At 39.5% G+C, this 26,467-nt stretch overlaps 1 protein-coding gene across 16 annotated transcripts in view; it reads left to right on the top strand.

Moving 5' to 3' along the window:
• PAM (peptidylglycine alpha-amidating monooxygenase) overlaps positions 1-14,174 on the top strand; it is a gene marked incomplete at its 3' end in the record, with an annotated part of 155,283 nt that extends 141,109 nt beyond the window's left edge. For 3 of the 16 annotated variants that reach the window (XM_079703719.1, XM_079703726.1, XM_079703715.1), the window contains 5 exons: positions 2,337-2,436; positions 4,514-4,567; positions 10,214-10,417; positions 13,305-13,358; positions 13,999-14,174. In XM_079703719.1, the coding sequence (XP_079559845.1) occupies positions 2,337-2,436; positions 4,514-4,567; positions 10,214-10,417; positions 13,305-13,358; positions 13,999-14,174 (588 nt within the window). Of the gene's footprint in view, positions 1-2,336; positions 2,437-4,513; positions 4,586-10,213; positions 10,418-13,301; positions 13,359-13,998 lie in introns of all 16 variants that reach the window. The other 13 variants (XM_079703718.1, XM_079703725.1, XM_079703717.1 and 10 more) reach the window with 7 other exon arrangements.
• Between the last annotated feature and the right edge of the window lie 12,293 nt (positions 14,175-26,467).

The raw sequence follows: 26,467 nt of genomic DNA, 5'->3' as shown, positions 1-26,467 counted from the left end.
AGGAATAATCCCCACTGCTCCATACCAAAAAATAAAATAAATAAGAAAGATAGAAAGAAGGGAATAGTAACTCCAGATTCGTGTTATTTCTCCAACCTTAACAATGGAGATTAAAATCACAATATTTGACAGTGTCTGAGCCTAAGGTTCACACAAGTGAAATTACATATCTAAAGCTACACAGTAAGTAGCACACCTGGATCTTAAACTCAGGTCTTTTTGACTCAAAAATGTGTTTAGTATTGAGGCCACGGGATATATTAAACCATAACATAACTTGGTACAACTTCTTAGAGAATGATTTTGCTTAATATGAAGTAAGTTTAAACATTATTTTGTGTTAATGCAAACATAGGATATGGAGAACACAAATTCCTTATGAATTTTTAAGACAGAATATAAGGTTTTGAGGGCAAATTGCCCTGGGCTATGTCACCAGATGCCCAGGAAGTTGTTATCATTCTTTTCTCTGATCACTTTTATTTTGTTAGGGAGAAGCACCTCAAGAGAAGATTTCAAAGCCTAGAGTAGATCTTTAAATCTGTCCAACTCTGAAGTCTTAAAACCTAACACTAAATCTTACAGCATAATTTTGTCTCAAATGACACAGAGCAGTAGAATAATTCATTTAAAAGATTATAGTTGAGTGCCTGTGATTGCAGTAGGAATAGAGGTCCCAAAGTCCCATCACTAAGCTTCCCCCTGAACCACTCCTGTGGCCCCAAAATATTTCCAGCTGAACCCCTGTCTCCCTGGTTCAGTTTGAGAACCACAGATAGAGGTTGATTGTTATTCTAGCCTTGAACTGATGACATATTGTGATTAATTTAAAGCAAAGTCCTTACCAATGAATAGTTCAAACATTACCCCCTCACCTTTGTTTCTCCACCTATTATAATATTTTTTCCCATCAGAAAATATGAAGTACTTTACAACCACATCTTTTGCAAAGCAGTTTCTAAAAACATATTTGGGCATAGAGGAAGAACTCCCTGTGATATGCAATTCTGTTGCCACCTATCAGCTGAACCCAAAATAAAGATGAACATTTAACGACTGGCTTGGGAGACTTCAGCAAGGCAGTGTTTTGATTTCTGGCTCTCTGTCCTTCTCCTGCACATTTGTCAAGCTCATTTGATAGTTTGAAGGAATGAGCCTCCTCAGCATGGCTGTCTCATTTTTCTTTTCAATGTGACAAATTGTTGCTGATTTTCAAAGCACAGTAGTTTCTCCAAAGCATGTATTCTGCCCCTCCTACAGTGGGCTAAGAAGAGGAGTTTGCCTCATTAGCTCCCTTTGTACTCAGCAAACCAAAGTGGACAGATGCTATCTGGTAAGCCCATAAGTCAGGATAATGTTCCTATTCATACTCACTGATCATATTTTTGAGAATGGTACACTCAAGCAGGCCTCCTGGCCTCAAAGATGAAGAAAATCATCCACATCCTGCCAACTAGCCAACACGTGGCACTCTTGAAATCTGCAGTAGACAGATGGAAATGGAAGCAGCACATTTTAAGCCTGCTCTCCAAGAAACTAACTCGGTGACCCCGATAAAGTCACATAAAGGGCTCCCCTGTCTCCTGTGTCCTCATGATTGAGATGGCATGATTTGGTATGGAAATGTGTCATGAAGAAAGACATATTAAAACACCAGTGTATCTGAAGTAAGTACAAAAACTGGGAAATACTGAAGGGCACACTCAGTTTGTTTCCTTTGCTGACCAAAAATATTGTCAACACTGGGCTTCAGAGTAGAAAACCCGACCTTACTGCTTATCGCCTAGTATGCATTTCAGAAATAATCTGAAAGTCCTGAATCTTTGAAATGATTCCTCTTATCAGTAATATAAAAATACTTTTTAAGGAAGCTTATGATAGCTTGATGAGAATAATAACAAAAATTAAGACCTGGTCCTTTTTAGTTGTATAAATTAAAACAGGCACATTTGACAATGACTAAAGGTAGAAGAAATATGAAGGCAAAAAATATTATTTATAAATATAAATAATTAGGTAAATAATGAACACCAACTGATGAAGAGTGTAAAAAAGTAATCTGCTTGTAAATGTTCACTTCTTAAAAGACTTGAAAGTTAGTGATGAGGCTGCCTCAGTGTTTCCCAGCACACAGAATTATGTCTGGCAGAGGCAGTGCCCAGTGCGTGAAGGGATGACTCTTTTTGGCCTAGAGTTGCTTTGATGGGAATCATTGTTTCTCTGGTTTGAGTAACATGCTTATGGTTTTCTTGTGTGCTATACTGTGTTTGTCTGCCTTTTCATAAAGAACTCAAGTATAGGCTCACCACCACACTATGTGCTTCTTGTTTTGGCAGCACTTTGACATGCCTCATGACATCACTGCGTCTGAAGACGGGACCGTGTATGTTGGAGACGCTCACACCAATACCGTGTGGAAGTTCACCTCAACTGAAAGTATGACTTTTACAGCATTATTGTCCACATTTTCCCTCAGTTTTATTGCTTAAAAACATGTCAAAAAATTTGCATGTCCACCTCTTTTTATTGCTAGGAGTAGAGTAGGAAATCAAGGTACGACTGACAGTTGTTAAAAGACCTGTTGGTAGTCATTTCAGGGATTAACTTTTTTAAAAGCGGAAAGATACTTTTTTTTTTTTTTTCTGCTGGCAGTTATCCCCTTGTTTCCACAGATATTCCACAGGAAATTCTTGATGCCTGAAGTAATGTCTGTTACATTGAAAGCCAATGTTAATTCCAGCTTAGTTCCAGAAGGAGGAGATGACTCTGGCAAAGCAGAGGGCCTGACTGAGGCATCACTTCCCACGTGGCTCTTCAGCTCTCAGTAGCTGCTGAGCATCTTGGAAGACCAGCATCTGAGTCAGACACATATCATCCCAAACAGGAAGCCCTCTGCATTTTCCCTTTAGACTAAAGCTTGTGCAAAATACTGAACTATGTTTTCATGTAACTCCAAAAGTGTGTCTGCGGACAGAAGAGTTTCTCTATCAGGATCGGGCCAGATAGTTTGGAGACTTCTAATTGCAATTCGGGCACTATTTCTAATTCTTAAAAAGTATACTAACATAGCTACCGATATCATACTAAAAACTTAAGTTTTCTAAATTGAACAGTACCAAATGCTTAGGAAGCCACAAACCTCAATGTCCAGAGATGCTTTTAAAATATGGCAGGGTCCAAACAGTAGGAGAAGATGAGGTTAAGGAAAAGAATTACAGATAATAAATTTGAGGTATCAGGACCTACAATAGCAGTTTTAAATAGAGAAATAATAAAGACTTGTGGACTTGATGAAGATAAGAAATACTACTTATAATAAGGAAAAATGCAAATTACAACAAAGAAAAAATACAAGGTATAACAAAGAAGAGTAAAATCATGAGTCCAAAAACTTTAATCATATACTGTACAGGTCTTGGAGCCCAAGTAAATTTGGTAACCGTTGTCTTCAGAATTGTCCTTTGAGTAATTTTTGCTGTTTTTTAATAAGGACCCAGTTAGGGCTGAGTGCACAGAGGTGCCCATGGACTCTTCCCCTCCAGCAGTAGCTGCACGTTCCCCTGCAAGTGTGCCTCTCCTACCACCTGCCTCCTCAAAGAAGAACCAGAAGGTATAGGCAGACAGGAAAGCAAAGAGAGATGGATAATTCCCAACTGCATGAGTGAACCCAGGCTTTTCAGAATAAAAAATGAATAAATACCTTTCAAGATGGAAAAAACTTCGGAAATCTAACTAGTATCTTCATTTTACAGATAGGAGTATGATACTTGAACTCGTTAAGATTCCCGTCTAAGGCTCATTATTCCACCCTAGCGGCTGGTACTAAACAGAGATGCATATCCAAGTCACCTGGAGAAGGTTTTCAAAGCTCACATGGCCAGACCCCATTCAAGATCTATAGAAAGAAGAAGGGTTATAATATGGGTATTTTGGAAAGACTTCCCAAGTTGTTTTGAAATATCCCCTGATTGAGAAGCACTACAATACAGCATTCAGCTATGAAAGAGAAAAAGCCTTCTGCACAGTCTAGAATGCAGCCAAATAATAAATCTGGAAAAAACAGTACCTTGGGAACAATAAGACTGCCATAGAAGACTAAACAAGTGTCTTGTGTATTTATATTGTAGTATTTAACTAGTCAAATCAATTTGTCAACTAGAAGACTGATAGTCAAACATGGCAGAACTAGTAGTCAGTCTAAGATGTCCACATGAAAACAGAACTACTTGATATTTCAGAAATAATACAGAATTGTAAACTCCACATGGAAAATCTCATTTTAGATATGAAGACCTTAGAAATATTATTTCAGCTTTCCCTAGGAGGATTGTATCCAGGATTCATGGACCTGGCACCTAATTAGTGATTTGTATCAAACTCTTTTCTAATATAATAATGTATTTGATGAATTAAAGAAATATTATCTACTGAGAAAAATTAATACCAAATTAAGTTTTCAAATATTCTTTTTGGGGATTCTGATTTTCTCTCTCCTTGCTGTTCTGTGTTACAGAAATGGAACATCGATCAGTTAAAAAGGCTGGCATTGAGGTCCAGGAAATCAAAGGTTGGTCAGATTCCTCTTGTGACTATGAAACCCAAGCCTATTTGTGTTGAATTCTTTTATGACTCTTGATTGCACTTAAAAATTATCAGGCCAAAAATATAATCTGATAAATTATCTATAACTTCTACTATGTACTTGAGCCTTTAAACTTGCATGCTGCCACTGCTTTTTCTGATAAAATGGAATAGTAATAATGAGCTCAAACTCACTGATTTCAAGTGATGAAAAGTGATTGGGGATGTAAGAAATCTACAACAAGTGGGTCAGAGGCATTCAGAGAGGAAAAAAAGTCAGTCAGTCACTTTTGGAAGTATTTTAACCTCAGGCAAATAGAAAAATAACATCCAGCATGCTGGGAAAGGCCTTCCTCAATGGGCTCTAATCTTTAGAGTGAAAAATATCTTTGGAGAGTTAATAATATAGGGGCCTGAAAAGATTAGCTGCTCCCTAAGCTCCAATCTTAGTACCATTCAGCCCCCAACATTTACTGAGGGCCATCTATGTGTAAGGCACTATAGCAATGAAACTGCCTGACTTCAAGAGACTTATAGCCTATAAGGACTCTGTGTGTATGTGTACATACATACATGCATATTCATATATAGAAATAAGTATTATATCATTGGTATGTATTGTAAGACATGGGGAGATGGAATTTAGCTACTGGCAAAACTACTGGGTTCGTTTGTAATCCCAGTCAAATTATTTTCTCCCTTTCTTAGGATCAGTTTATATTTATACATTTTCTACTATTTTCAGGGATTTGATATTGTCGTGTAGTTAAGAACTCACTAGATGTGTTCCTAATGTTTAAGTAGCAAAGTGATTCAATTCTTAGTTGCTTTACAAATGATTCTCCCAGATATTAAGACTTATGCCTAGGCTTACGTGTTTTCCTTTTTCATGAAAGCAGGTGGAAAAGAGAGGAAAAGAAGCCAGAACCAAGAGGCAGTTTAGGGATTTTATATAGGCAGATAAGAAAATATAGCCGGCTCAAGGTTGAAAGGGCTAAGATAATATTATAAAATAAATAAATAGCAAGTGTTTGGCATTTGTAGAGATTCTACCCAGGTGACACTACATTCATACTACACATATTGAAGAAGTTCCTGATCTGCTGTTTTTCTGTTATTGTTATGTAAAGAGTTATCGATAAGTTCTATTCGCCCTGGAATAAAGACATTGGAAAAGATACTGTTATTAATAAGAGCTATCATTTATGGAGCACAAAAAATGGGCTATACAGAGAATTAAGGTTAATCCTTACACCAACCATATGATAATTGCTATTATCCCCATTTTACATATGTGAGAAAATTGAGGATCAGAATTACTACTAAGATATTAAATGGTAGAGCCAGAATTTAAACCAGTCTGGCACCAAAGCTATGCTCTTAACCACTATTACTGTACTGCTGAGGAGAGATCAATACCACCAATTCATTCACCATAAATTCTTCTAGGAACTACAGGTTGCAGATGGTTGCAGTTTACTGTGAAATCTCTGGGATTTTGAAGTGGCCTCAGACTATATCTATTTAAATAGATCCCCCCAAAACTCTGAGACTATACTGGTTGACCTGCTGTGAACAGCCCAACCACACTGATCTCACCCATTGGCTACATCCTCTCTCCTGCACACCACTGAGTCTGTTTGGTCGAGAAACCTCTCAGCAGCTCAAATAGTCAATTTAATTGAAATGCCTTGTCATGACAGTTCCATTTTAATAGTTAGGAATAGCCAACCCCAAATGAACTTGTTCTAGTCCTCTTTGATTCTGTATGACTCTCATTAAACTTTTTTTTAAAAGATTATTTTCTTATTACAAAAAGGAATATAAATCATTCTGGATCTCCAAGAGTTTGTCTTTTATCAAAATCTGGAAGCTTAATTTAAACCACCTCTTACAAAGAGAGGGAGAAACACCATCCCAGATTTAACAGCCCTGTAGATACATGGTAATTGTAAATTTTGAAATTCGAGTAACCTTTGATGACACTCATCCCCGCTGTGAAAGGTTACACAACCGATCAGTAATAGAGTTTCAGAACCAGTGTTGTGTTCTCAGGGAGTTTCAGGGATGAGAGAATTTGTGATGATAGAAACTTAGGAAAGGGATTGAAACTTTCGAATAAAGTTACTAGGGATAAAATAGATATGCCAATATCCCACCAAAAGCATAGCCCTTCACCCCTTCCCCACCCCCACCGTACAAGATGATGGCAAATCAGACTTAAGAAAATAAAAATAAATTCTCTGTTTTTAGCAGTTAGCATCTTAGACCTTATGGAGAGCAACACATTGTAGGGGAAGCACATTGCATTTAACAAACAAACCAAAAAATGAGTACAGGAATACTCGTTTTATTGCACTTTGCAGATACGCACTTTGTGTTTCTTACTAATGGAAGGTTTATGGCAGCCCTGCATTGAGCAAGTCTGTCGGCACCGTTTTCCAACAGCATTTGCTCACTTCGTGTCTCTGTGTCACATTTTGGAAATTCTTGAAATATTTCAAACTTTTTCAATATTATTTGTTATGGTGATCTGTGATCACCATCTTTGATGTTACTACTATGAACTCGCTGAAGGCTCAGATCATGGTTAGCATTTTTAGCAAGAAACTATTTTTTAATTAAAGTATATACATTGTTTTTTAAGACATAATGCTGTTGCACCCTTAATAGACTACAGTATAACGTAAAGATAACTTTTATATACACTGGCAAACAAAAAAATTTATGTGACTCGCTTAATTGCAATATTTGCTTTATTGAGTTGGTCCAGGATTGAACCTGCAATAGCTCCAAAGTATGCCTGTAATCTCATTGGTGCTATATGTACTTTTCATGTCTTCTAACATGTTACTTGCCGGTATGCCGTCTACAGCCTTCAGTTCCATCTGTGAGGGACTGGGTCATAATTGCTATGTTGCTGTATTAAGAATGTCTCTCCTTTCCTGTCCCAGTTACTCCAAGTGATCTCTGGGCTTCTCCCCTTCTGTCAAGGGGGGAGAGACATGCACGTGCTTGTGTGTGTGAGCTCACATGGGAGTGCACCTAGCCTCCCTTTCTAAATGCATTGCTTTAAAGAAGAAGGAAAAAGCTTCCTATACATCAGCTTTCAAAATTCTTTTTATTTCCAAGTATCTCTAGAGATTCCAAGAAAGCTTGTTTGAATACATATTTTGTTGCAGATTGAATACATCTGGCCTCTTATATAGGAGAATGTCACAATGTCACATGGGGTACCCCCACCTTCCAGAAGCCCCAGGTCCTGGCTAATCTTAGAGCTTCTCCATTCCATCTTCATCAGGGATGCTCTAAATTACTGGGGGTTTTAATTAAAGAACTTAGGATAAAGAGTAAAAGTGACAGAATTTAGATTGCTCTTTACGCTTTGAATGGAATTCTTAGTCTCTTAAATGATAACGATTTTTTAGGCTTTTTACTCCACTTATAAAGGCTTCTAAGAAGAGCAGCAATTTTTTCTTTTATATTGGGAAATTAAAATTTTTTATCCTCTTTCTTTAAAATGTAGAGCATCTTTTAAAATCTAAACATACTTCAGCTGGTTCCAAAAGTTAGAAAGTTCAACTATTTTTAGTAGATGGCACTCAGCATACAGAAGGGATGTGGAAATCAAGAATTTCTAAAGTGCAGTGTGCGTATCTTAGCAAGTTCATTACCTCATTCTCAGCATACTTACTATGAATGGTAAAATGATTCTGTTAGCCTGTCACCTACTTCATAGTTCTTCTTTCCTTTTATTGGAGCCCGATCCTAGCTCTGCCTTATCGATGAAACTAGATATGAACTGGTACAGCCAATGACTTAGGTGTAGGTAAACCACTGAATGACAGGTAGAAAGTGCTATGTAATTACTCTGATTATAGTCACTTTCAAATAGAAATAAACCCTTCTTCCAAGGCAACAAGTTCTTGACTACCAATCTATATCTTTGGCCTATATTTTTTAATCCTATCATCTCTTTATTGTTATTTTTTGCTTAAATATAGAACAAGCTTAAATGTAGAACAATTTGTATACCTTTTGTACAACAGTGAAGAAAAAGACAAAACAGCTAGTGGTCAGGAAGAGTAAGAATCACATTCATATTCCTCTTGGAAACTGAGACTTAGAAAGATTAACCATTTAGATCTATGAACCAATCCCCTTCCTTCTTTCCCACTGAAGTTTCAAGACCCACTTCAGTGGATAAAGGAAGGGAAATACTGGTCTCCCCTTAATCACAGTACAGGGAAGGAAATGAAGACTGTGAGGCCATCTGTAAAATGGTGATAATAATAGTGCCCACTCATAGGCTTGGTGTGATGATTGAATGAGAACGATACCTGAAACAGAGTATGTGCTTCATAGATTTAACTGAGACCGGGAAGGAGCCTGGCTCAGAACATTGAGGCAAAAACCTGGGACCTCCCAATTGTGTGTATCATAAATTGTGTTTACAATGCCTTAAGTAATTTAAGAAATGCTTCCTTGGAGAAGTGTCCAGCAAGCTACTAAGCTGTGTCCATACATATTAAATATTAACCAAAGATTTTCCTGATCATGTTAAACCACTTATCCCTGCCATTTTGTCAAAATTTCCATGAGGCCATATGATGCACTCTGTATCATAGGGCAGAGGGCACACCAAGAAGTTGAAGTTCAGAAACCTGTGAGCCTTTTGGCAAACATGGTTGTGACTTCCAGCCTTCACACACAGGGTTCTTGTACAAACACATATATGTGCTTCTTGGGGGCAAGAATGCCTCAAGGTTCAACCTCATTTTCAAGTCAGTAGTTAATAAGATTTCTGCAGCTGCTTATATGGTTTTATTGTATCAACTTCCCAAGCAGTACTTTAGGCCTGATATCTACCCAGTATCTGCCAATATCACAGAATAGTTGTGTAAGTTATTTTCATCAACAACAAATGGACATACAGTGCATCTGTGTGCACTTACAACTTGCTGGGAATGGTAGAAAACAACCTGGAAAAGACACAGTTCCTTTTTCCATTTCATAATTCTAGAATTAATATGTGCAACTATGCATGTGAGGTACCAATAATTCATTGAACATGAAAGAGGTTCATAAACTGAAGACACAAGGAAACAAATACTTATTAAGCACCTTTTTTATGATAAACATTTATCCTCAATAATTTCATGAAGGAGGTTGTTATCATCATCACAGTTATACAGAGGTTTCCAAGGCACAGTCACTTAAGTAACTTGCCCAAAGTTACACACGCTGGCTATTGTAGGAGAACTGGGATTTGAGCCCAGATTCATCTGACTCCACCGTGCATGCCAGTTCTGTCCCCTACACCATGCTGCCTGTCCATTTTAACTTTGAAAAAATGCAAAAGTAGGATATATCTTTTGTGGAATTATAGTTAAAAGAGGGAACAAAGAGCAGAACCAAAGAAACCCAATATAAAGGTGAAAAATCATTCACTGGGAATTTGCTAGTCACAATTGCCAGCTCGGTAGATGCAGATATTGAAATATGAACCCCACATGCATTGAGCTCAACAAGTTCTTCATGAGCAGCTGTTAATTTGACTGGGTAGGGGCGGGTGGGAGGGTTTTGGAGTCTTTGAGTTAGTTGAATATTGTAAACTCTTCTTTCCCTGAAGAATCCGAGGCAGTTGTTGAAACCAAAATGGAGAACAAACCCACCTCCTCAGAATTGCAGAAGATGCAAGAGAAACAGAAACTGATCCAAGAGCCAGGCTCGGGAGTGCCCGTGATTCTCATTACAACCCTTCTGGTTATTCCGGTGGTTGTCCTGCTGGCCATTGCCTTATTTATTCGGTGGAAAAAATCAAGGGCCTTTGGAGGCAAGTAAAATGAGCCCCTTGAACTTGGAACCTTACCTTCGAAAGAATGTTTGGCCTGGTTATCCTCAAAGTTTGGTTGTGATGTTTTTCAGTGTTGTTTTTTTTCTTGTGTTCTCTACCTTTTTCAACATTGTCTATGTTCCAAATATTGTCTATAGTTAGTATCACAGTGGAAAATATATCTGGAGCTTCAAAATTTAGATAGTTAGATTAAAATATAACCTTTATTGTTGCCTTTTAGCGTTGGCTTAAACCCATTTAATGTCTCCATATGAAACTGCATAGATAAGTAGAGTCAGTATAAATTATCTGAAGGGTCAGGAAGGAGGAGATCCCTTCTGTTAGAAACAGGCCCAGACCTCAAAATGCCTGGGTCAGTTTTTTAGAAGTTGTATTTTTCCCTAGTCCTGGCTCTAGCTCCTAGCTACATGACCTTGGGCAAGTTACTTAATCTCTCTAAGCCACTTCATCTATAAAGTGGGGATAAAATACTCACAAGGTTGTGTAACGATTAAATGAAATAATGTACATAAAGCATTTATCACAGTACCTGGCACTTAGTAAGTGCTCAATTAATACCACCAATAATTTTTAGGAATAATCATTGGTAATAAAGTAATAAACATCATAAGAAGTCATAAAAGGTACTTGTCTTAAACCTCAGCTCTCAGGAAACCATTTGATATAAGAAACCATTTGATAGTTTTTAAATAGTCATCATTTAGGCCATCAGCCTTCCCTAACCAAACAAGGGAGGGTCCAATACTAGTGTCAGTATTTTATCAAATCATTATCATATTATAGGACCCTTTCAAGGTATCCACATAAATAAACAAATAATCCAACTTGTGATCCTCACCTGTCAGGAACAGTCCCTTAGCTGGGTCCCCAGGTCCTAAGGCAGGAGGCTACAGCTATGCTTGGGAAGGCATCCATGGACCAGGGTGGAAGGAAGCATTTGATCAAGAAACAGCATCTGATCATATTTCAGGCCAAGGCGACCATGGCAGGGATTCAGTGCCCATGGCAAAGCCCTGACACAGAAACAAAACCAGAGGATTTAATTTAATAATTTGTGAAAGGGAATTTTTCTAGGACTTTCTTTTGCTTTTCATCTGCAGTCAGTAAAACTCTGCAAAAATACAGCTAACTCTTCCCAAAAGGGACTGCTATGGAGCCCTTGTTATGGGTATGGAACTGTGTTAAGCAGAGGCAAAGATAAGTAAATGTAGTCATTATCTTCATGGAGTTAGATGGAAGCTTCAAAAGAGCAAGAATCATGTATGTTTACTTGTTTACTGATATATCCCCAGCACAAATAAGAGTTCCTGGCACTAGGGGTTTGATAAATAGTCACTGGGAAAATGACTGAATAAATAAATGGAGCTCACAGAATAGATGACACATAAAAAAGAAATGACACATAAAGGTATTAAAAGAGGGTGGTAAGTGCAGTGATAAATACAGAGTATCAGGAACACATGGGGCCTGGGGGCAGGTAGCAGGAATGTTGGTAATCAACCCACAATGGAGGAGGAGTGGCTGGGGAGTCCAGAAGGTTTGGTGTCTCCTGTTTGCTGTTAGCACGCATGCGTGGCACTGTTACCGGGATACTGAGTTTACAGGCATGTGTTGGGAAGACAGGGACCCAGGTCGAACCATATGAAACTGCCATTGTTCAATCATGTTTTATTTAGAAAACTACAGTTTCATATGGTTCAGTCTAATACATTTAATTCTACAAGTAGATCAGCCTCTCACCTTTTTTCAACATTTGTTCCTGATAGATCTTATCCAGTCTCTCAGGGTTTTTAATAACCCTCACGAAAGCCCTTGCACTTATTCAGCACACCCTTACAGCATGTCAGCTCCACATCAGACACTGTCCTAGGCACAGGGGATGCAATACTGACTAGGGACTGTCCCGCGTCCTTATGGAATTTACAGTCTAATTTGTTGGCTTTCTAACGGTCTCATCAGATTTTCTTCCCTTCTGGCCTATTTCTCTCCCCACCAACTCCTTCCTTTGCTCTGTCCTCTGCCTGTGAGCTTTCTCCACGATGCTGCCCCCTCTCCTGGTTAGAGACTTTGAGCCTTCTTTCCCTGACCATAGCCCTTAAGGGAGTGTTGGAAGCAGGGCAAAGAGTGCAGGGAGATACACAGCACACAGAGAAAGGAAGTCCATAAGGAGTTCTGCCTCCAACTAAGGAAAGAAAGTCAATTCTTCATGGAGATGGGCTGGAATTTGGGGAGCCCAAATTTTGGAATTGGGGTCACCTTGTATGGCTGAAAGTACTCAGGGTTTCAGGTTTTTTGGCTTCCGTCTTATATAAAAAGGTAATGGTGTACATGGATCCAAAGCTTTCTCAAGCAGGACATGTTACTGTTCTTAATAGAAAGACAAAAACCTCAGACCAATATTCCTAAAACTGTAATAAGCTTCCAAATTTTTACACATTACTGGTAACTGACTTTTGTCCTAATAAAGGTAACTAATATTTACTGAGCATTTACTGTGTGTGTACCAGGCACTGTTACAAGCATGTCACATGCAGTATCCCATCTAAACCTTACAGAGAGGTAGAGATTGTCATTGATCTCTCTTTTCTCAGAAGAGAAAACTGAGGCTCAGAGAAGTAATTTATTGAGATTGCACAGCCCGTAAGAGACACAGGCAGGAGTCAAACCCAGCTCTGGCCTTTGTATACATCACAATAATATATTGCCTTTATTTTCCCTTAGAATTCTAAGAATACATACAGACAAGAGCCAGACCTTGTTATTAATCATTCATGAATTAATTCCTTATTTTGTGTTGAAAGTTCAGCCCATGGATTGAGGAAGGTGTCTGGGACTCATTTTGAAATATGCCATCTTTTTCTAGCAGATTCTGAACATAAACTTGAGGGAAGTTCGGGAAGAGTTCTGGGAAGACTTAGAGGTATGTCTGTGACCTTTTAGAATCCTTCACATGTGATTCAAAGTCAACAAGTGCGTGTCTTTTAAAAAGCAGGGAGATATTTTTTATTTTCTCTCTGGAAATTAAACTCCTTGTGTGCAGCACAGCATCCCCAGAATGCAAACCATGAACCAACTGAAGTGTGTGGCTCTGGTGCAGGTTCTCCAGCTTCATTTTCCCAGCTTGCTCTTCTGTATTATCGAATTCTCTTCTCTTGCCTTTGTATCTGGCTTCATTTGTCTTCACTATATTTTCTATCACTTCTGTCAGTGTGTCAGTGCATGTCTTGGTGAAGATGACCTTTTCCTAAAGTCGTTGAAATGAAGAGCTGCTCAAGGGGATGCCCATTCCAGAGAGCCTGGAAAAGGCAGGAGGTGAAAAGTGAATCTGAAGTAATCCTGTAGAAACACATAATCCTGGGGAGCTTTGGGTTTTTCCCTTATTTATTTTAATGAATCTGTGGAATCGTATCTTTCTGACTGTAGGATAAGTATCTCTCTATGTCACTTTTTTCCCCCCGCTAATATCTACCCTTTCCCATCCCCATAAGAATTTACAAGGAAACTGAGAATCATTTGTGCAAATGTTACCTCAATCCTCTGTCATTGTTCGATTTCTGCAGGAAAGGGAAGTGGAGGCTTAAACCTCGGAAACTTCTTCGCAAGCCGGAAAGGCTATAGCCGAAAAGGCTTTGACCGCCTTAGCACGGAGGGAAGTGACCAGGAGAAAGATGATGACGGAAGTGAGTCAGAAGAGGAGTATTCAGCACCTCTGCCTGTACCCGCACCTTCCTCCTGAAAACGGGGCTTTGATTTAGGTTGATGAAATTTGCCAAGAATGCCAGATTCCTTTCCCTTTAGCACGTTTAGCGTTTTGTGTATTTAATTGTAAACTGTACTAGTCTGTGTGGGACTGTACACATTTTATTTACTTCGTTTTGATTTAGTTGGCTTCTGGTTCTAGTTGAGGAGTTTCCTAAAAGTTCATAACAGTGCCATTGTCTTTATATGAACGTAGAATAAACAGTTCTCTTCTTCCATCACACTAGTAATTTAATGATGGAAGGTTTGCTCATCTGCATTTTTGAGACTTTTCTGTAGTTTGTAAATAACCCCATTCTCTGCTTGAACACAGTATTTTCCCAATAGCACCTCCATTGCCAGTGTCTTTCTTTGGTGCCTTTCCTGTTCAGCATTCTCAGCCTGTGGCAGTAAAGAGAAACTTTGTGCTACATGACAACAAAGCTGCTAAATCTCCTTCTATTTTTTTAAAATCACTAACATTATATTGCAACGAGGGAAAGAAAAAAAAGTCTCTATTTAAATTCTTTTTTTAAATTTTCTTCCTCAGTTGGTGTGTTTCGGGGATGTCTTATTTTTAGATGGTTACACTGTTAGATCACTATTTTCAGAATCTGAATGTAATTTGTGTAATAAAGTGTTTTCAGAGCATTAGCTGTCAGAGTGTATTTTGCAATTTTTGCATATTTGCAGGGTTTGTATACAACTTTTTTAATAATTACACAAACCACAGATATAGTGAAACCTATTCAATGTCTTCAACCAAAAGAAATGTATTGTATTAAAATTAAGATGGTATTTTATTATGTAGCTGATATAAATTAAAAACCAGCCTAAGAGTTTATATACATGTGTAAAACCAGGATTTCTTTTAAAATTCAAAGAGGGTTTTTGCCTGTATGTCAATCAGAAGGTAAATACTTTAATAAAAGGTGATCATAGCTAAGAGGAAACCTGTGTCTCAAATTACATATGCAAATTAATCCATCAGTATAGGTTACTACTAATGGTTTTCTTTTTAAAGAATAATTTTACTCCAAATACCCATGTATTCGTAGGAATATTCATCTCTTAACAGTGATTACAAATTACTTTTAAAACAACTTTTTCATAATCAATGCAATTTAGTAAGAACCTGATAACTTTTCTTTTTATAATAATCAGACTCTAGAACCCTTTCTTCAAAATGCCTACTTGCAATTCAGGTATCTTATTAGTGTCATGTTATAGATTTAACTGACTAATCACGAAAGCAATATAGAATACTTTGCAAAAAAATTAAATTGTCTTCCAGCTAAGTTATTTAAAATATCTAACTTAACCTAGATTTTTTTCCCTCATAATTGACACCAAATTGATCTAATTGAAAGATTTTTTTTTCCTTCTCAAATGAAGAACACACTTTTCCTCCCTCTGACCATTCCTTTATGCCCCTTTCACCACGTTAGTGGTAAACGTGTAAATGTAGAATCACAACAGCACTATTCTGGTGTATGTGTGCCTGTTCACTATATCTTACATGTTTGTATTTCAGCATCCGAATGTGTTATGTTATAGGCTGACTTTGATGCTGTTCAACTTTTCTTACGTTGAGGAAATTAGTTGACTTGCACTAAAGCCATCTTCTGTGGTACTGTATTATGATCATCAGCTCTATTAGTTACATATCTTTAAAGTTATGTATGCCTAATTTTGTTCCTAAACAGTTTTACAGTGGCTCATGGATGCAAAAAAAAAAAAAGAAAACTAGATCAAAATGATAAATTATAAGGAGGTGGTAAAGAAAAAGGGAAAACAAAGATAAAAATGGGAAATTTTATACAAGAATAATTGTTATTACAGTTGTTCATGGGGAGAATTTGGCTCTAAACTTTCTAGCAGCTCATTAAGTAAAACTTGACTAGTTACATGATTCATGAGCCAGTTAAACATTTAGAATTCCTGATAATAAGATCAGAAAAATTTGCTCCCAAGTATCTTCTGAAAGATAGCACCATGTTGTGTAATTAAAATCTTCAACAATATCCATAGAATAGACAAATACATTTGCAGGTCTGTTCTTACATATGTCCCTTAATATAGCACATGGCATTATATGCTTAATATAAGCAAATGGCCTTATAAAAAAGAAAATCCAGAAAAAGAAAGTCTGCATTACCATCCTGTCCTAGAACACCACCCTTATTCTACTAACCTGGCTTAAATAAAGCTGGCGGACTGGAATGAACTGCACTGACTTCAGGCAATCTCTTCACTGATATTTTTCTTAGCTGAACTTCATTTATTGAGTTAGATATTGCACTGCCTGGGAAGTACCTAAAGGAATGGATCCCTTCACAGTAGAATCACTGGGGAATTTAAGAAAAAAATGATTGGACACTACCTCCAGAAATTCTGATTTGATTGGCTTACCATAGGATATTGCTATAGGTCATATTTTTTAATTTCTCCAGGTAATTCTAATGTGCAGCCAGAGTTGAAAACCACTGTCTTTGAGAATGGCTGTTTTACTTTGCCAATTTCTACAAGTGGATAGCTATATTTTCACATAAATTATAGTTTACAGATGTTTCTTCCAAAACATGGATATTTTTAAGAGTCCAGGCCAGATGTCTTGCACAGGGTCTCACAGCGTGGCTTCATCTGTTTCCTCATGATTTTTTTTTTTGAATTTTATTTTATTTATTTTTTACACAGCAGGTTCTTATTAGTTTTCTATTTTATACACATCAGTGTATACATGTCAATCCCAATCTCCCAGTTCATCACACCACCATACCCACCCCCCCTCCACGGCTTTCCCCCCCTTGATGTCCATACGTTTGTTCTCTACATCTGTATCTCTATTTCTGCCTTGCAAACTGGTTCCTCTGTACCATAGGTATGTGGGTTTATCTCTGGGCTTTCTATCCTGTCTGTACCATTTTTCTAGATTCCACATATATGCGTTAATATACAATATTTGTTTTGCTCTTTCTGACTTACTTCACTCTGCATGACAGTCTCCAGGTCCATCCACATCTCTGCAAATGACCCAATTTCGTTCCTTTTTATGGCTGAGTAATCTTCCATTGTATATATGTACCACATTTCTTTATCCATTCATCTGTCGATGGGCATTTAGGTTGCTTCCATGACCTGGCTATTGTAAATAGTGCTGCAGTGAACATTGGGGTGCATGTGTCTTTTTGAGTTATGGTTTTCTCAGGATACATGCCCAGTAGCGGGATTGCTGGGTCGTATGGTAGTTCTATTTTTAGTTTTTTAAGGAACGTCCATACTATTCTCCACAGTGGCTGTATCAATTTACATTCCCACCAACAGTGCAAGAGGGTTCCCTTTTCTCCACACCCTCTCCAGCATTTGTTGTTTGTAGATTTTCTGATGATGCCCATTCTAACTGGTGTGAGGCGATACCTCATTGTAGTTTTGATTTGCATTTCTCTAATAATTAGTGATGTTGAGCAAATTTTCATGTGCCTCTTGGCCATCTGTATGTCTTCTTTAGAGAGATGTCTGTTTAGGTCTTCTGACCATTTTTGGATTGGGTTGTTTGTTTTTTTAATATTGAGCTGCATGAGCTGTTTATATATTTTGGAGATTAATCCTTTGTTGATTCCTTTGCAAATATTTTCTCCCATTCTGAGGGTTGTCTTTTCGTCTTGTTTATAGTTTCCTTTGCTGTGCAAAAGCTTTTAAGTTTCATTAGGTCCCATTTGTTTATTTTTGTTTTTATTTCTATTACTCTAGGAGGTGGATCAAAAAAGATCTTGCTGTGATTTATGTCAGAGTGTTCTTCCTATGTTTTCCTCTGAGATTTATAGTGTCTGGTCTCACATTTAGTTCTTTAATCCATTTTGAGTTTATTTTTGTGTATGGTGTTAGGGAGTGTTCTAATTTCATTCTTTTACATGTAGCTGTCCAGTTTTCCCAGCACCACTTATTGAAGAGACTGTCTTTCCTCCATTGTATATGCATGCTTCCGTTATCATAGATTAGTTGACCATAGGTGCATGGGTTTATCTCTGGGCTTTCTCTCCTCTTCCATTGATCTATATTTCTGTTTTTGTGCCAGTACCATATTGTCTTGATTACTGTAGCTTTGTACTATAGTCTGAAGTCAGGGAGTCTGATTCCTCCAGTTCCGTTTTTTTCCCTCAAGACTGCTTTGGCTATTGGGGGTCTTTTTTGTCTCCATACAGATTTTAAGATTTTTTGTTCTAGTTCTGTAAAAAATGCCATTGGTAATTTGATAGGGATTGCATTGAATCTGTAGATTTCTTTGGGTAGTATAGTCATTTACATAATACTGATTCTTCCAAGAGCATGGTCTATCACTCCATCTGTTTGTGTCATCTTTGATTTCTTTCTTCAGTGTCTTATAGTTTTCTGAGTGCATGTCTCTGACCTCCTTAGGTAGGTTTATTCCTAGGTGTTTTATCCTTTTTGTTGCAATGGTGAATGGGAGTGTTTCCTTAATTTCTCTTTCTGATATTTCATTGTTAGCATATAGGAATGCAAGAGATTTCTGTGCATTAATTTTGTATCCTGAAACTTTACCAGATTCATTGATTAGCTCTAGTAGTTTTCTGGTGACATCTTTAGGATTCTCTACGCATAGTGTCATGTCATCTGCAACAGTGACAACTTTACTTCTTTTCCAAATTGTTTTCCTTTTATTTCTTTTTCTCCTCTGATTGCTGTGGCTAAAACTTCCAGAACAATGTGGAATAACAGTGGTGAGCTTGGGCAACCTTGTCTTGTTCCTGATCTTAGTGGAAATGGTTTCAGTTTTCACCATTGAGGACAATGTTGGCTGTGGGTTTGTCGTATATGGCCTTTATTATATTGAGGCAGGTTCCCTCCTTGCCCACTTTCTGGAGAGTTTTTATCATAAATGGGTGTTGAATTTTGTCAAAAGCTTTTTCTGCATCTATTAAGATGATTATGTGGTTTTTCTTCTTCAATTTGTTAATGTAGTATATCACATTGATTGATTTGCATATGTTGAAGAATCCTTGTATCCCTGGGATAAATCCCACTTTATCATGGTGTATGATCCTTTTAATGTGTTGTTGGATTCTGTTTGCTAGTAGTGTGTTGAGGATTTTTTCATCTCTATTTTTCAGTGATATTCACCTGTAATTTTTTTTTTGTAGTAATCTCTGTCTGGTTTGGTATCAAGGTGATGGTGGCCTCATAGAATGCGATTGGGAGTGCTCCTTCCTCTGCAATTTTTTGGAAGAGTTTGAGAAGGATGGATGTTAGCTCTTCTCTAAATATTTGCTAGAATTCACCTGTGAAGTCCTCTGGTCCTGGACTTCTGTTTGTTGGAAGATTTTTAATCACAGTGTCAATTTCATTACTTGTGATTGGTCTGTTCATATTTTCTATTTCTTCCTGGTTCAGTCTTGGAAGGTTATACCTTTCTAAGAATTTGTCCATTTCTTTTTTTTTTTTTTTTTTTTTTTTTTTTGCGGTACGCGGGCCTCTCAGTGTTGTGGCCTCTCCCGTCGCGGAGCACAGGCTCCGGACGTGCAGGCCCAGTGGCCATGGCTCACGGACCCAGCCACTCAGCGGCATGTGGGATCTTCCCGGACCGGGGCACAAACCCGTGTCCCCTGCATCGGCAGGCGGACCCTCAACCACTGTGCCACCAGGGAAGCCCCGAATTTGTCCATTTCTTCCAGCTTGTCCATTTTATTGGCATAGAGTTGCTTGTAGTAGTCTCTTAGTATGCTTTATATTTCTGTGTTGTCTGTTGTAACTTCTCCTTTTTCATTTCCAATTTTATTTCAGTCCTCTCCCTCTTTTTCTTGATGAGTCTGGCTAAAGGTTTATCAATTTTGTTAATCTTCTCAAAGAAGCAGCTTTTAGTTTTATTAATCTTTGCTATTGTTTTCTTTGTTTCTATTTCATTTATTTCTACTCTGATCTTTATGAGTTCTCTCTTCCTACTAACTTTGGGTTTTGTTTGTTCTCTTTCTAATTCCTTTAGTTGTAAGGGTAGATTGGTTATTTGAGATTTTTCTTATTTCTTGAGGTAAGATTGTATTGCTATACAACTGGTGGAGCAACTGGTGGTGGGTAGAGCTGGGTATTGCTCTGGTGGGCAGAGCTCAGTGAAACGTTAATCTGCTTGTCTGCTGATAGGTGGGGCTACGTTCCCTCCCTGTTGGTTGTTTGGCCTCAGGAGACGTAACACTAGAGCCTCCCAGGCTTTTTGGTGGGGCTAATGGCAGACTCTGGGAGGGCTCACGCCAAGGAGTACTTCCCAGAACTTCTGCTTCCAGTGTCCTTGTCCCCACAGTGAGCCACAGCCACACCCTGCCTCCACAGGAGACCCTCTAACACGAGCAGGTAGGCCTGGTTCAGTCTCCTATGGGGTCACTGCTCCTTCCCTGGGTCCCGATGCACACACTACTTTGTGTGTGCCCTCCAAGAAATGCAGTCTCTGTTTCCCCCAGTCCTGTCAAAGTCCTGAAATCAAATCCTGGTAGCCTTCAAAGTCTGATTGTCTAGGAATTCCTCCTCCCGTTGCTGGACCCTCAGGTTGGGAAGCCTGACGTGGGGCTCAGAACCTTCACTCCAGTGGGTGGATTTCTGTGGTGTAAGTGTTCTTCAGTCTGTGAGTCACCCGCCCAGTGGTTATGGCATTTGATTTTATTGTGATTGTGCCCCTCCTACCGTCTCATTGTGGCTTCTCCTTTATCTTTGGATGTGGGGTATCTTTTGGTGAGTTCCAGTGTCTCCCTGTCGATGATTGTTCAGCAGTTAGTTGTGATTCCGGTGCTCTTGCAAGCGGGAGTAAGCCCACTTCCTTCTACTCCGCCATCTTGAACCAATCCTGTTTCCTCATGATTGATTCATGATTGTGATGTTGCCTGCCTCCCACTGCCTCATATCAGGAGGCCCATAATGTCAGCTTGCCCCACTATTGGTGATGCTACTTTTCATCACTTAAGTAAGATGGTGTCCAACAAATTTCTCCATTATATTATATATGTTCCATACATTCCACTTTGTCTTTAGAAGGTGCTTCTGAGAGAAAACACTTTAAGACATGTGAATACCGTGTTCTCCAACAGCTTTTACCCAATGTTAAACCTCTGATACAAGAGCACTGAGTTTAGAAAATTTACAGGAATATAGCATTTTATATATTACACTGGTAAATATGTATTTTATTATTTATATATATTTGGTAAAAGATAAACATAATAAATATTAGTTATGAAAAGAAAGAACACGGAGTTTAAATAAAGAAGGTGATATTTAAGTAAGGGAGAAGAGGGCTAAAGGACAATGCTGGTCAGGTCATGGGATTAGCAGCAGGGCCAGAGGCCAGGATAGTTTAGGTGAGCAGTGGTGGATGGGCTGGAAAGCCAGGTTGCTGCAACAAAAAGGGTATCAAAACCATGAGGAGGAATTTGGATTTAACTGCATCTGATATACTTGATGTTATCTCATATTAATTTATTGAGGTCTGCTTGTAAGAGTTAAAAACTGTACTTTATCTACTGAACAGGACAAAGAAAAAAATTATACTTGTAATAAAATCTCAAGTTAGTCCAATGTTTTAGAAAATGAGGTGGTGTTCATTATATGTATTAGATAAATGCCCTTTATCAGATATCTTATTTATAAATATTTAATCTCAGTTTATGGGTTATCTTTTCATTCTCTCAACTCTGTTTTTCAAAGTTTTTAATGTTGGTGAAGTTCAATTTACTATATTTTCCAACAGCCATGAGATTCACAGAAATCTTTAAGAATTTCACTAAGGCTCTGAATTTTGTTTCAACTCAGGAAAGATAGGTGAACAGCAAGGAGACTTCTAACCCCAGAGGCCTCCTTACGTTCTCACTCCAAGAAGAAGCCATATTCAACTTCTTTCTCAAAAGGCCATGCCCTTACTGCCCTGCTAGCTTCTAGACATTTTCCCAGCTGCTTAGACAGACTTCCACTATCAAAGCTCTTATATCATTGGATTATAATGGTATAAAATGAGAGAGAGAGAGAAATTTCTTGGTTCCTTGGCTCATAAAGATTCTAGGGTAAGAGGATAAAGGGACACAGAGGATAAATAACATCAGGTCTCTTGTTCTCCCCCACCCAATCCACCCACCACAACTGTTTTCCTCTGTGTTGATTTCATTCTCTTGAATGCTTTTTCTATGGGATATGAAAGATGTGTCTAGTAGGTGTCTGAAATTTTGAGAGAGGCTCTCTTACTCTCCCCTTATCCATATAAACCCCCCCAAAGAGCTCAGAAACACAAGAACACTAGTGTTTCTTTTTCAGAAATGACAATGGATTTGCAAAGATTTATCCACCACTCCTCCTTGTAGTGTACTCTTTCAGGAGTGAGGAAAGTTTTTCTTGAACCTTCTAAGAAAACGTTCCCTAACATGTATCACATGGTGATTTCTGAGCTAATCCTTAGCAAAGGGAATGGGATTCTTTTTAGATCACTCAGTCCCATGCATGAAGCCTGGGTGGGATCAACTTTCCTTAAGTCCCATGGCTCCACAAGAGAAGTCCTATACACCTAAACAAAATTCAAATAGGAAGAAAAGATAGAAGAAAATGGTTTCTGAGTAGGCAGTCAACAATCCACCATAGGCTGGCTGCATTCCATGTCTAGAGAATAAAAATCATTTATTGATAGATACCTGCTAAGCTCCCAAACCTCAAGTAGCTCACAATCTAGAGAAGAAAGAAAGCATAATTTCACTGTGTTAAGTTCAGTGACAGAAGTAGAACTACGGACCTGACAAAGTTTGGAGTAAGGGATCGTAGAAAGTATATGTTAATGTTTAAGAAGGCATTTGATAGAAAAAAAAATTAAAATGGAAGTTGCCGATAGTTGGTAGGGAAAAATTCTCTTTCCATAGTCCTCCAATAGCTTTTTTTTTTTTTTTGGCAGTACGCGGGCCTCTCACTGTTGTGGCCTCTCCCGTTGTGGAGCACAGGCTCTGGACGCGCAGGCTCAGCGGCCATAGTTCACGGGCCCAGCCGCTCCACGGCATGTGGGATCTTCCCGGACCGGGGCATGAACCCGCGTCCCCTGCATTGGCAGGCGGACTCCCAACCACTGCGCCACCAGGGAAGCCCTCCAATAGCTTTTTAATCAAACACCCTAGAGCCTTTCTAAAAATCAAGTATTGTATGGTTTTCTCAACATATTGTTGATACTTTTTCAATAAGAATATAATTCCAGAGTAACAACAAGAATCTAAAAAAAAGTTCCAAAAAACAAAACTTCCAGGTGACAGCTGAAAAAGTATGTTCTGAAAACAAAGGCTGCAAAACATTGCATTGGTCCCACAGTTCCTGGGCTGAAAAGAGTCTGAATTACAGACCAAAGTTTAGAAAATGTTTTTAGTGAAGTTTTCACATTTGTATATGTAAATAGTTAAACTCTTTATCGTGTTACTTTTCTTAAAATACCTAGTATATCCCTTTTATTATTTAGATAGATTAAATAAATATGTGCATTACAAGTAAATAAATTGATGCTAGATCAATAGATGATTGATTGATAGACTGACAGTCATTAGCAGGAAGGGGTGAAAGAGAGACAGAGGGAAAGATCAACGAAAGAGACATCCACATTTATAGATTCCTCCTCAAGATTGCTTCAGGGTAGTTGTTACCAGTGCAGTGAATGGCTGACATCTGGTGGTAAAACTTAGTAAACATTTTGCATGGATTTTTGCACTCATGAAAGAGGTGCCATTCAGTGAATGATGGCTCTGTCTTCAAGAAGAAGAATTTAAAATGCTGCTAGTCATCTAGTTTTTATGGCTACATCATGCTGTACAATCAGGCCACTCAAGATGGCTGTTCTCTTGCTCTTTGCACATCCCCTGCTCCACCAGTGCCTGCTTCAATTACCCCCTACTCACGTGAATGTCCCAGCTGGTAATTGTTCTAATCCTTAGGTAAGAACGTCTCCACCTGCTAGTTTATTAAAGAGAAGCATCTGCCCAGGTGATGGGCATTAACCTGAGGGGCTGTGAGGGCCATGCCCCTCCACCAGTTTCCCTGGTAACTGATGAGCCAACCTGACATCAATTCCCCTATACTTGGTAGCCTCCTTCTTCCCAAGTAGCATAGATTGCTGCCATATGCTGCTTGCCCCCAGCCGTCCACAGTAGGGGTGTTGCTGCAGGACCTTTGGTTTCAGACAAGTAAGAGTCCCCTGTCCAATAAACCACTGATGTTTCTGTCGCTGGCTCTGGGCTCTTACTTCGGTCTTGTGGCTGGGCAACTACAAAGGCTTGCAGGCCTGCGGGGTGCAGCCCAACAACTGACGAGCCAGCCAGGAGGCCGGGGAAACTCCCGTGAGCACCAAGCTGTCGGGAAATAAGGACGGAGAATGGAAGGTTGCAGGGGTCATTCAGGGGTGGCCGTCCACTAGCATGTGGGGCCCTGTGACAGCTGTCTACCATGAGGGACGTCTCTCTCTTCCGTTATATTGGTGACATCCTGTTAACCTCAGAGACTTGCACTCATGGCTCATCTGACTGCAACGGGATAGCTGGTGAGTACAGACAAAATGCAAGGACCTGAATACCCCTAACCCATTACCCCTAAACAATTACAGACACAGGCTTTAGCGATATTAACTCAGGTACAGGCTTGTGTATTTGACGTGACCAGTTTTCCCGAAGGGTTTGGTTGGGGCCTTCTGAGAGCAAAAAATAAAAAGAATAATCTTGGGTTTCTGATCCCAGCTATGGAAGGGGACAGAGCAACCATATAGTGTGATAGAACAACAGCTTTATGCCGTCTACAATGCATCATAAACAGGTGGAAGACATTACAAAACGCTTACCCGAGTCCTGGAGCAAGGCAAAACAACACTGTTCCGGGTCTAGAACAGCTATGTGTGAAATAGGGGACCCCAATGGACATCAGTAGTGACCAAAGAGCCCATTTCACAGGCCATGAAGTTCAGGAATGAGCTGATAAAAAAGCCATACACTGGCATTTCCACCTGCCTTAGAACCCCCCTGCTGCTAGATAATCAAAAGGATGAATGGGGCTTCCCTGGTGGCGCAGTGGTTGAGAATCCGCCTGCCGATGCAGGGGATACTGGTTCGTGCCCCGGTCCGGGAGGATCCCACATGCCGCGGAGCGGCTGGGCCCGTGAACCATGGCCACTGAGCCTGCGCGTCCGGAGCCTGTGCTCCGCAACGGGAGAGGCCGCAACAGTGAGAGGCCCGCGTACCGCAAAACAAAACAAAAAAAAAGATGAATGGACTTAAACAAGAGTGAGCCAGAAATCTGATCTCTCAACGTGTGGACCAGGAGGCTAACTGAAGCCGTATGAGCTATAACTGAACATCCAGGAGCAATCATCCTAGTGCCTACGCCGTGTTAACCCAGAGGCAACTAGTCAACGCCAGCCAAGTTCAGCTGTTGACCACCAGACCATTGCCAACTATCAGTTAGGACAATAGCCCACTTCTGCCCTTGCCACGGGAGCTACCCGTGGGGGAACACATTATAAAATGGCTCTGGGACCGGCAGGTGAGTCCCCGGTGGTTTGGATTTGCTGCCCTGTGGGAAAGAGGATTAGAAAGAGATTTACCGATTTCACCAGTGTTCTAGCAGCCTCGCCTAAGACTGCTAAAGTAATTAATGCAGGCCCTCTACTGGAGAAAGGCACCATTATATTACACTGCCTGTCCAGGATTCAGCTTGGGCTGTGGGCTCCGAGGGTGAACAGGCGGGACGATTCTGCAGGTCAGGACAAAAACGACACACGGGGTGGTATTATCTCAGAATGTGGTCACCGCTTTTTTTTATTCAATGGTCATGATCTTCCCTGCATTGTGCCTGTTAAACATCTCCCATTTCATCCCTAGTCTGAGTGGAGGGAATTTCTTCCGACTGGGTGACAACAGTGGCCTCACTGTGAAATGAATTTGATTGTAGAGTCTCAGCGAGATGTTGTTGTCGTCCTCTGAACTTCTGTGAAAAATTGACTCAGTAAGCACCTGGCTCTTGAACTCTTGATAGTCTTTTTTTTTTCTTTTCTTTTTTTGCGGTACGCGGGCCTCTCACCGCCGCGGCCTCTCCCGCTGCGGAGCACAGGCTCCGGACGCGCAGGCCCAGCGGCCATGGCTCATGGGCCCAGCCGCTCCGCAGCACGCGGGATCCTCCCGGACCGGGGCACGAACCCGCGCCCCCTGCATCAGCAGGCGGACCCTCAATCACTGCGCCACCAGGGAAGCCCTCTTGATACTCTTTAGCTGCTATTACCTGTATGGCATTTGT

The sequence above is a fragment of the Hyperoodon ampullatus genome, assembly GCF_949752795.1.
Source record: "Hyperoodon ampullatus genome assembly, chromosome: 4".
NCBI lineage: Eukaryota > Metazoa > Chordata > Mammalia > Artiodactyla > Ziphiidae > Hyperoodon > Hyperoodon ampullatus.
The sequence above is the reverse complement of the archived record's forward strand: the minus strand, read 5'-3'. Positions and strand labels throughout refer to the sequence as shown.